The 11,373-nt window shown below is 40.1% G+C and overlaps 1 protein-coding gene across 3 annotated transcripts; it reads left to right on the top strand.

Moving 5' to 3' along the window:
* Positions 1 to 116: 116 nt before the first annotated feature.
* Positions 117 to 11,086, top strand: AT3G24880 (Helicase/SANT-associated, DNA binding protein; the record flags this gene model as incomplete). Of its 3 annotated transcripts, NM_113400.4 has the most annotated exons (23): positions 1,269 to 1,408; positions 1,517 to 1,571; positions 1,665 to 1,762; positions 1,839 to 3,201; positions 3,310 to 3,429; positions 3,638 to 3,841; positions 4,190 to 4,378; positions 4,475 to 4,555; positions 4,672 to 4,729; positions 4,804 to 5,321; positions 5,422 to 5,475; positions 5,804 to 5,849; positions 6,071 to 6,267; positions 6,346 to 6,399; positions 6,484 to 6,564; positions 6,770 to 6,907; positions 6,994 to 7,110; positions 7,352 to 7,418; positions 7,508 to 7,584; positions 7,682 to 7,782; positions 7,868 to 8,062; positions 8,178 to 8,556; positions 8,808 to 10,656. In NM_113400.4, the coding sequence occupies 23 exons, from the start codon at positions 1,269 to 1,271 to the stop codon at positions 10,347 to 10,349; spliced, it is 5,874 nt and encodes a 1,957-aa protein (NP_189132.2). In that variant the 3' UTR covers positions 10,350 to 10,656. The 3 variants fall into 3 exon arrangements, with proteins under 3 accessions (NP_001325431.1, NP_189132.2, NP_001325432.1); NM_001338718.1 differs by lacking the exons at positions 7,352 to 7,418; positions 7,508 to 7,584 and adding an exon at positions 117 to 527 and having other exon boundaries at positions 1,229 to 1,408; positions 8,808 to 11,086; NM_001338719.1 differs by lacking the exons at positions 7,352 to 7,418; positions 7,508 to 7,584 and having other exon boundaries at positions 8,808 to 10,880.
* Between the last annotated feature and the right edge of the window lie 287 nt (positions 11,087 to 11,373).

The following is an 11,373-nucleotide window of genomic DNA, read 5'->3' as shown; positions in this document are numbered from 1 at the left end:
ACAAAACCAGCGACATGCCTGAGATTTGTAGAGATCCATGTCACACAACATGAAACTGTTATAACTTTATTACTACAAAAAGGCCCGAAACAAGACCAAGCAAACAAAAAGAAAGGCCTTGTTTGGTCAAAATCTCAGGCCCAGAATTCGGAGAGAGAGAGAGAGAGTCGCATACTGCGTCGAGGAGAGAGAGAGAGAGAGAAAGAACGAAAAAAAAACATCAACGAGAACTCAATTTTTTTTTTTATCTCCCGAGAGGGAAACCAAAATTGAAAACGAAAAATAGCTGAATTAGGAATCAATCTCGCAACAAGCAAGCAATTTCCATGGATTCCTTGTTTTGGGAGGAGCTTCTTCTCTTCTACTCTCTGAGAAATTGATTCTCGTCTTTCGATTTGAAAGAAAAGCTTATAAGAATTTGGAAGCCCTAGGAGAGAGAAACTAATTTTAGAATTTGGTGATTTTGCCCGAGTTTTGTGCCCTAGCTTTTTGCCTTCGTTCTGTTCTGTTCTACGTTCAATTTCCAGGTTTAACTCTCTTCTCCTTCACTCTTCTATTCAAACCCTAGAGTCCAGCTTTGCTGGAGCTTCTGTGATTTTGAACCCAGTGCTTCTTTTATCAGGAATGTGAATTGTTTGCTGAAATTGTGTCTCTGTAGTTCTTTGTTTCTACTCGTTTAGCTTGGAAATGCTCAATACTTGATTCAAGAGTTCGTAGGCACGCCATTAAGTAGCTTAAGCTGATCATTTTCTAACTTTGGTTCCTAGTAATCGTTGTTAGTGTTGGATTAAGCTTCTAGAACCTCTCTGCCTTGAGGCAACATTTCATTTCTTTGGTATCTTAGAGTTCTATTCTATCTCTGTTATGCTGGAATACGTAGTTGTGAGCTTCTCGGGGATCAGAATGGTATTGGCGTTAGATATATAGAATTCTCAGTCAAATACTAGATTCTGGGGAGTTATCTTCACTTTGATGTTCCTTTGGATAGTGGCTAGAGTATATGAGTGAATGTTGTTTTACTTTTGACATCTTCTGAGCAGTTACATCTTGAATCTGATAAGCTACTCTATTATATGATATCATATGGTACTGCTTTTTGCATCATGAGAACATACATTTTACCAGTGTTATTTGTAGGTCCAACATTTAGGTGTAACTGATTCTAACTTCTGCAGTATGATCATTCGGAATGCTGTAAATACTGAAAGCTCTTGATATAATTTTTCAGTTAAGCTAGAATTCGAATTGATGGGGTATTCGACGTGGTGATGCATGGAAGCGTTTCAGGATATCTTCTAGTAAATGCTGAGGTTGATTCCATGGGAGGAGTTATCGATAGTGGAGGTGGTATTGGTGTTAAAACATCTCCGCGCCGAACAGCTATTGAGAAGGCTCAAGCGGAGCTAAGGTATTTCAGATTGAGACATCTTGATCTTCTGCAGTGTGTTTAAATGCTCTATAATTTCTACAGCTTTCTATTATTTCCAATGTGTAACAAAGATGCTTATTTCAACAGGCAAGAGTATGATGTTCGTGAGGAAAGGAGGAGAGAATTGGAGTTTCTAGAGAAAGTATGAATACCTATTTCCCTGTTCTATAATTGTTTTGTGTGTGTGTGTGTAAGAACTTATGATGACAAGCCTTTACTCTTCTATCTGCTTCAGGGCGGTAATCCCTTGGATTTCAAGTTTGGTATTGCAACTTCACATAGCGTCCAATCTACATCACTCACAGATCAGCAAGCAGAGCATTTTGTAAACAGGTACATTCGTGTTTGGTGTAGTTCCCACATTAATTTCATGGAATAACTCATCATTATTTGCCCATAACCCCCACAGTGAAGTCAAAGATAGTTTTGCCCTGACTGCCTCACCACATGGTGACTCGGTGGAGAGTAGCGGTAGACCTGGAGTTCCTACAATTTCTGAACCCAATACAGCAGATAATCTTTTACTGTTTGATTCTGAAAACAAGTCAGTTGAAGGGGAAAGAAATTTGAGACATCCTAATAGGCAAAACAGAACTTCTGAGTCAGAACGATCTTCCAAAGCACACACCAACCAGAATACCAAAGAAACAGAAGATTCTGCCATCTTTCGCCCGTATGCTCGGAGGAACAGATCGAAGATAAGTCGGGATCCAGCACGGTCAAGCTCTACGGATTTAGTTCAGAATCGTGGTGGTCTTGCAACGTCTATATCTATTCGCAGAGGATCAGTGGAAGGAAAGGGTTGCATTCCCGAAGCAGCCAATCAAAAGGATATGCATACAACTTCTGTATCTTGTCCAGTATTTGCAAATTCAAATGGTAATATCGTTCCGAAAAATAGAGTTTCCAGCAATTCGCTGAATACTAAGGTGGATGGTGAACCTGTTGTACGAGAGAGTACTGCTGGATCCAAGACTAGTCTATTGAAAGATGAAGCCGACATTTCGTATAGTAAAAGCTCTGCATATTTGCCAGTTGGAGAGTCTGGCCTTGCTGGGGAGAAGGCACAACTAGTTTCGACTGGTGGTTCTCCCAAAGCTGCAACAATAGCTGGCCAGAAAAATAGTTCTACCCAACTGAATGGCCTAAGAGATTCCACGGTAGAGGAAGAAAGCTTAACAAATAGAGGAGCTACAGGGACTAATGGGTTAGAGTCAGAGTCTTCTCATGCGAACAACGTAGAAGTAAATGTAGATAATGAAAGAGATCTTTATAAAGTGGACAAACTTGACTCTGATGAAATCTCTATGCAGAAGACTTTGAGAGTAGAGGGGTTACTAGATCAAACAGTTGGTGAAATGACCAAAACTAAGATTGAAGATGAGACAGGTCAATCTACCACCATTATCAGTGAGTGCATTCCTGAATGTGAAATGCAGATGAAATCGGTTAAAATTGAAAATCAAAGTCACAGAAGTACAGCTGAGATGCAAACTAAGGAGAAAAGTTCCGAGACTGAGAAAAGGCTTCAAGATGGGTTGGTTGTACTCGAAAATGACAGTAAAGTTGGTAGTATTTTATCTGAAAATCCTAGCAGCACGTTGTGCTCTGGAATTCCTCAGGCATCTGTAGACACAAGTTCTTGCACAGTTGGCAATAGTTTATTGTCAGGAACTGACATTGAAGCATTAAAACATCAGCCGAGCTCAGATGCAGTTATGTTAGATACTGTCAAGGAGGACGCTATTCTTGAGGAGGCCCGGATTATACAGGTTTTCTTTTTAATCTTGACTTGATGATTTTTAGCTATCTAGTTTTCGTAGAAGTTATGATGTTATGTACCTACTCATCTTTTTATGTATGACATAATACATTAACAGGCAAAGAAAAAAAGAATTGCCGAATTATCTTGTGGTACTGCACCAGTGGAGGTCCGTGAGAAATCTCAATGGGATTTTGTCCTCGAAGAAATGGCATGGCTGGCAAATGATTTTGCGCAGGTCTGGTCTAGTTAAATTATCTTTCTAACATAAATTCTATATATCTGCATGGAAAATGCTGCATTTTGTGGATTTTTGTTCTGTTTATTTACTACGGCGTCTGGTCATTCGTCTTCTTAAATGAGCTTGTCCACTTTTATGTTACTGGAACATTTTTCCGTGACTGTTCTAATTGCATTCTGTTACCTTTTTTCTTTTCATCTTCTAGGAGCGCCTTTGGAAAATGACTGCTGCCGCACAAATTTGCCATCGAGTTGCTTTGACTTGTCAGTTGAGATTTGAGGAACGAAATCAGCACAGAAAGCTGAAAAAAATAGCTTCAGTCCTATCTAATGCTATCTTACAATTCTGGAGTTCTGTGGAGGCCGAGGTTCCTGGGGAGCTGGAGGAGACGAGCTTGGGAATTGTTAAGGTATTTGACTGTCTGACCTCTTTTATGGTTTTTGATGACAATGATGATCATATGGTTCTTTCCTTTTCTTTTAAATTAGAATTATGCATATATATATACATTCGTTGAATTAAAGTATTGACAACACTGACATTCTGAGAAACCATATTATTATGTTTGTGACTAGACTGCAAAACAACACAATTCTACTGATATTTCCTTCTTATGATTGAGAAGCCTGATCTTTCTTATTTGCTTGAATTGTCTTTGATAATTACCTACAGGAGTCTCTGGTTCTGTCGCTCCTTATGTTATGATTTTTGTAAAATTTAATGGTATCATACTAAATAATACCTTGGTTGTATGCAGGAGACTTGCCAAGAATCTAATTGTTTGAATGGCAGAAGATGTTTAGCTGCGGGTGTCAAGGAATATGCAAGTAGATTTTTGAAGTACAACAACTCTTCCATCTCCTATCATTCAGCTGCACCGTCAACACCTGACAATATGTGCGACCCAGAAATATTGGATATATCTATGGTTGATCAGCTTACAGAAGTATGAATTTCTGAAAAGATTTTCCGCAGCCTCAGTTGAACACTATTGTTGTGGATAGTTCTACATTATTGCTAATTGAGCTTTATTACTGTGCAGGCAAGCCTCTTTTATTCAGTTCCATCTGGTGCAATGGAGGTGTACCTTAAGTCCATTGAGTCGCATCTTACACGTTGTGAGGTATGTGAGATTGTTCTATGCTAGGAGCTCGCATATTGTAACCTTGATGGCGTATATTTTCCTGAGAATATATATCTGTTCTCCAAAGATATTTAACAGTATTTCTCTGTTCCCAGAAGTCTGGAAGTAGCATGCAGGAGGAGGTTGATACATCAGCCTATGATACTGCTGGAGGTATGCACAATTCTGGGTTGTTTGAGCTTCGCGGGTTGGTTAAATTTTTGCTAATTTTTTATCTCTAATTGTAGATATAGGATATAATGTTACTGCGTTCGATGAGGATGAAGGAGAAACAAGTACCTATTATCTTCCGGGAGCTTTCGAGTCTAGCAGATCATTTAATATAAGCCACAAAAAAAGGAAGAATCTGATGAAGTCTCATTCTGCCCGGTCATATGATCTTGGGGACGATTTACCATACGTCAACAACACAGGTGGCTCTAACTCATCAAGTTTGATGGCAAAAAGGCCTGACAGTAATATTAATGCCGGCTCAGTTCCAACAAGGCGAGTGCGCACTGCTTCCAGGCAGAGGGTTGTGAGTCCTTTTGGGTGTGCTACTACTGGGAATTTACCAGTGCCCTCGAAGACAGATGCGTCTAGTGGGGATACTAGTTCTTTCCAGGATGAGTATAGTAGTTTGCATGGTGGATCGGCAGTCCAAAAAGGCACAGAGGTTGAGTCAAGTGTTAACTTTGAAAAGCTGTTACCTTATGACATGGCTGAAACCTCAGGAAGACCTAAAAAGAAAAAGAAGACTCATCAGGTAGTTAGAAATATCAGCATATCTCTTACTATTTGCAGAAAATAGTTGCTATTAGTTTTAGTTGACATTGGATTGCAATTTTCAATTTCATTTGTTGCAGGGCTCCGCATATGACCAAACTTGGCATCTCGATCCGTCAGTCCATGTTGAACAGGTGAATTCATGATAAAATCCTAAGAATCAATTTGAACAAATGTTTAGGGAAAGGCGAGTTTAGGTGGTGTGAATTAATCAATATTATTGCTTGACTAGCTTGATAAAATAATTTTTGCCTCTTGCTTAACTGGTTTGATGCTTGAGTCCTACTCTTTGGATTAAAAACAAAGTTATATTTTGTTTCCATTTTAATCTTGAGGAGGTGACTATTAAACAGTTTCCTATTATTTGAAATGAGAACTTTAAGTTATATAGTTGGTAAATGTTTACCATTTAGTAGTAATTGACTTCTTAGAAAGGATTCTAATTCATCCTTATTTGGGCAGAAGGACCACTGGAAGAAGCGACCAGAGAATAATTTCGATATGAATGGTATTATTTGCAAATTCATTTTTTACTTTGTGGTGCATTGTAGTTCTTCAGCGGCTGGGGGATCCTCAGCCTCTGCCTGTATAAATTAAACAATACTCCTAGAGGATATCATGTTTTAAGCAGCATTTTTACGTACATCTTATCATTAACCACCAATTATACAACTTAAGCAATGATAATCGTTTATAATTCTGTGACATATTTTAATTATTTTTTGTAAGGTCTGTATGGTCCTCATAGTGCAAAGAAGCAAAAGACCACCAAGCAATTGGTAGAGAATAATTTTGATATGGCTATTCCTCACACTGGATCGATTCCTTCTCCGGCTGCTTCCCAGATGAGCAATATGTCCAACCCCAACAAATCTATCAAATTTATTGGAGGTCGTGATAGGGGCAGAAAAATAAAAGGCCTGAAGGTATGCTCTTGAAGGTTTACTAACTCCATTCACTTTGTTTAAAATATCTGTTTTAAACTAGAATTTTGTTTTTCTCAGATTTCTCCTGGTCAGCATGGTTCTGGAAATCCATGGTCACTATTTGAGGATCAGGTTTTTTATTCGTCATCTTTCATTAACATCGATGTACTGTTGGTTGCTTTATGAGTATCTAATTTATCTTTTTCTACCATATAGGCGCTTGTTGTCCTGGTGCATGATATGGGCCCTAACTGGGAGCTCATTAGTGATGCAATGAACAGCACTCTTAAAATTAAGGTAAGTGCCTGTTGTTTTGAAAAATCTTGGGATTCTTTCTTTGGTACCTTTCGAACTGAGTGGCAGAGCTATAATTCAATAGTTTTTTTTTTTCTATTCTAGTGAATGGTTGTGTTGGATATTGTTGTCCAGGTTATTGCTTTCTCGTATCAGTGAACAACTGGTATTTGTTACTGGCTGATTGATTTTTCCACTGTTTCTCCAGTGTATATATCGCAATCCGACTGAGTGCAAGGACCGGCATAAGATTCTGATGGATAAAACTGCTGGTGATGGGGCTGATAGTGCAGAAGATTCAGGGAATTCTCAGTCTTATCCATCCACTTTGCCTGGCATCCCAAAGGTTTTTCTATAGCTCTGAGATGGTGAACAAAGTGTCTTCTATGCTTAAACTAATTTAAATGCCCCGGATATGTCTGTGATATTCAGGGAAGTGCGAGACAGTTGTTTCAACGACTGCAAGGGCCAATGGAGGAAGATACCCTGAAGTCTCATTTTGAGAAGATTTGTTTGATTGGGAAGAAATTACATTATAGAAAGACACAGGTTAGTTCACCTACTACTTTGTTACTGTTTCCAAGCTTGTAACCTAAAACTAGTGGATTTCTTTCTGCATTTTTTGGCTAGTCATAATTCAACTGTTGCCTGGAAATAGGGATAGTTCGTTGTGTATGTACTGTGTAGTATACTAGCATCAAGGAGATGATATGTTGGGTGATGGTAGTCCAAATTTTAGTTTTTGAGTCCCTTGTGGGCAGAATGCTAAATGGTTCTTATAGTGCCAGAGAGTGTTATCGGGGTTTCTGTGGTTTCTTTTGTTCACGGAATTCAGTTTTCAAGTTGCACTGGAGCTGGTAAATGTTTTTGCTTATAGATATGGAATTTGAGAAGATAGGTTTGCTTAATTCAGTTTTTAATTTGCATAAAGTTTATGGTATGAAAGGCATATCTCAATCACTCGACATACCAGGTCTGCATGTTTCTAAGTATAGCTGCAAATCTTGGCTAGGATTTCCTGAAGTCACATTGTAGTTTGAAGTATGAATCTACTAAGGCCCTAAATCTGTTTTCTTGTTGCTGCTTGTGTATTCTTGTGACTGTTTCATCTATCTTCAAGAATGATGGTCGGGATTCCAAGCAAATAGTACCAGTTCACAATTCACAAGTCATGGCTCTCTCTCAAGTATTCCCGAATAATCTGAATGGAGGTGTTCTTACGTAAGTTCTGTTGTTTCCTTGTATTCACATACATCTTGACTTCTACTCTTGCAAATTCTAATATTTTGCTACTCTCCGGATGAAGGCCCCTTGATGTCTGTGACGCATCAACTTCAGGTCAAGATGTATTTTCACTTGAAAATCCAGGTCTTCCAATGTTGAATCAGGGAACGCCAGTGCTCCCTACTTCTGGAGCACATCCATCCACTCCTGGATCATCTGGTGTTGTTCTGAGCAACAATTTGCCAACCACATCTGGCCTACAGAGTGCTTCTGTCAGGTAGAGCTTTTACTGAATGATTTGTTTTGGTGAATGCACACGTCTGTGAATCTCCGCTCAATTTACTTGAGGGTTATTACTTCTTTTGATTGTTGATATATTTTTTTCTTTGTAGGGATGGTAGATTCAATGTTCCTAGAGGGTCTTTGCCACTTGATGAACAACACCGACTACAACAATTTAATCAAACGTTATCTGGTAGAAACCTGCAGCAGCCCTCCTTATCAACTCCTGCAGCTGTCTCAGGATCTGATCGTGGACATCGCATGGTTCCTGGTGGAAATGCTATGGGTGTAAGTGGAATGAACAGGAACACACCCATGTCAAGGCCTGGTTTTCAAGGGATGGCCTCATCAGCAATGCCAAATACTGGTAGTATGCTTTCCTCTGGCATGGTAGAAATTCCAAACACTGGAAATATTCATTCCGGAGGAGGAGCTTCTCAAGGAAACTCCATGATCAGGCCTCGTGAAGCTGTGCAGCATATGATGCGGGTAAGCTACTTGGATTTTGTTTACTGCTACGCTAATTATTACACTTCGTTTTACGATTTCTCACATGTGGGAACTTAACTATCTATTTCTTACTTCACAACCTGGACTTATTTATCTCGCTCTTTGTTTTAGTTTGTAGACGTTCAGCGCTTCTAATTTTTGTCAACCGCTGGTCGATTGTCATTTTGAAACTCGTTGACAACATTACGACCTCTACAGTGGTGATAAAAACTGATATTCATGAGTTTCAGATGCAGGCTGCTCAAGGGAACAGTCCGGGGATCCCAGCTTTCAGTAATTTGAGTTCTGGATTTACCAACCAGACAACTCCTGTTCAGGCGTACCCAGGCCATCTTTCCCAGCAGCATCAGATGTCACCGCAGTCACATGTGCTTGGCAACTCGCATCATCCTCATCTCCAGAGCCCAAGTCAAGCCACTGGGGCACAGCAAGAAGCATTTGCTATCCGTCAAAGACAAATTCACCAGAGGTATTTGCAGCAACAGCAACAGCAACAGCAGTTTCCAGCATCTGGTTCTATGATGCCACATGTACAACAACCTCAGGGCTCTTCTGTTTCTTCTTCTCCACAAAACAGTCCTCAGACTCAACCACCTGTTTCGCCCCAGCCATTATCCATGCCCCCGGTGTCGCCCTCTCCTAATATTAATGCTATGGCACAACAGAAACCTCAAAAATCTCAGTTGGCGCTTCATGGTTTGGGTAGGAGTCCTCAGTCTGGTACTTCTGGAGTGAACAATCAAGCTGGAAAACAAAGGCAGCGACAACTTCAGCAGTCTGCAAGACAGCATCCACACCAGCGGCAGCCAACACAAGGTCAACAGCTGAATAAACAACTGAAGGGGATGGGTAGAGGCAACATGATCCATCAGAACATCACTGTTGATCAGTCACACCTGAATGGCCTTACCATGCCCCAAGGAAACCAGGCTACTGAAAAAGGAGAGATAGCGGTTCCAGTTAGGCCTGATCAGCAGTCTAGTGTGGGGACTACCACGAGCACGAATCTGCAGTCTAAACCATTTGTTTCTCCCTTGTCTTCAAATCATTCACAGCAACTGCCAAAATCATTCCCTGGTGCTTTGCCTCCATCCCCTCAACAACAGATGCAATTACATTCAGACAATAGCATCCAAGGCCAGAGCTCACCTGCGACCCCATGTAATATTTTATCCACCTCTAGCCCGTCAATTGCACCAGCGGTTGCACCTTCTAACCATCAGCATTTGTTGATACACCAAAAGCAGCGCAATCAAGTGCAATCAACAGCTCAGCGAGTTGTTCAACATAATCATCTAGGGAACTCTGAGTTATCAAAGAAGTCCCAAGCTGAACGCATGCCACGTGTTCCACAGTCTGTAACCAATACTACCCAAACTGTTAGTATGGGTACGACCAAGGGTATGCCTCAAGCGAGTAATGATTTGAAAAACATAAAAGCAGTTGGTTCTACTGCGGTGCCTGCTTTGGAACCTCCATCTTGTGTTGCTTCTGTGCAAATCACTGCTTCGAAAGTAGTAAACAGTTCCAATACAGATTCAGCAGGAAATGATCCAGTATCAACACCGAACCAAGGACTAGCTCAAAAGCACGGGATCAAGGGCGTTACACAGAGACAACAACAGTCTCTACCTTCAGAAGAAAAGAGACCGAAATTGCCAGAGAAGCCGACTGTACAAAATCAGAAACACCTTGCTTCTGAGGAGCAGCCTCATTTAGAAGAAGCACAAGAATTATCATCTTCCAAGCCTCCTGATACAAAAGTGGAATGAGAGGCATGACAGATGAACCTAGAACCTTGAGTAGCTGTAGATCCTGCAAAGCTTAACGCTGGCCCTTACCGACAACAACCCTGTACAGGAACCCAAACTGGTTTGTGTCCTCCACCTTCAGAGTCGGGTCTCTTTTTGGCATTAACATCTTGAAGCTGCTGGTGGTCTTTGGATTTGGCTGAGAGTATAACATAACAAACTCTACAGATTGTGGAGTTTGCAGATTTGGTAAGGCCAGAGGGAGATCAATAGGGAAGAAGTTGGTGGATAGGATAAAATTCATGCAGGTCTTTTTGCCTCTTTTGATGAACACAAAGAGAAGAAGGTATATCATAATGTAAATTACCCACTTGCATCATAGAGAAGTAGTCTCTTCTTCTTCCCATCTTTTGGTTTGGGAGAGAGTAGAAACAGTTTATAATGTTTTGTATAGAAGTCTCTACTCCTCCATCCTTGTGGCATATACTTAGGGCCCTTTTTTAACCTTTTCCTCTAACTTATTCTCTTGTAGGTTTAGGTTAATTTGATGAATGTATCATTGTTCTTTTATGGTTAAAAAAAAAGTTCACTTCACTCCCATAAACATTAGCTTACATAGTGCATTTCTTCAAATCCGTTACCTATGTTACAAATCTAAAAGCAACAATGACTAAATCTCTACGTTAGAAAGAATCAAAAGCATTGTTGATAAATTGAAGAAGCTGAGTTTGAGAACTCTGAATCAAATTTTAGATTTTTTGGATACTTCGGATAAACCCGAATCCGAACCCAAAATATCTGATCCACATCCGATCTAAACCCAAATTTTAATATACCCGAATGCGTCCTAGATTTCTAAACCCGAAACCGAAAACTCCGACCCGGACTCGATCCGAATTGCCTATGGACAACGTGGGACAAATATAGTTTTACAAAACCAGCGACATGCCTGAGATTTGTAGAGATCCATGTCACACAACATGAAACTGTTATAACTTTATTACTACAAAAAGGCCCGAAACAAGACCAAGCAAACAAAAAGAAA

Source organism: Arabidopsis thaliana, chromosome 3 (assembly GCF_000001735.4).
Source record: "Arabidopsis thaliana chromosome 3, partial sequence".
Classification (NCBI taxonomy): domain Eukaryota; kingdom Viridiplantae; phylum Streptophyta; class Magnoliopsida; order Brassicales; family Brassicaceae; genus Arabidopsis; species Arabidopsis thaliana.
This window is presented reverse-complemented; position numbering and strand designations above follow the sequence as displayed.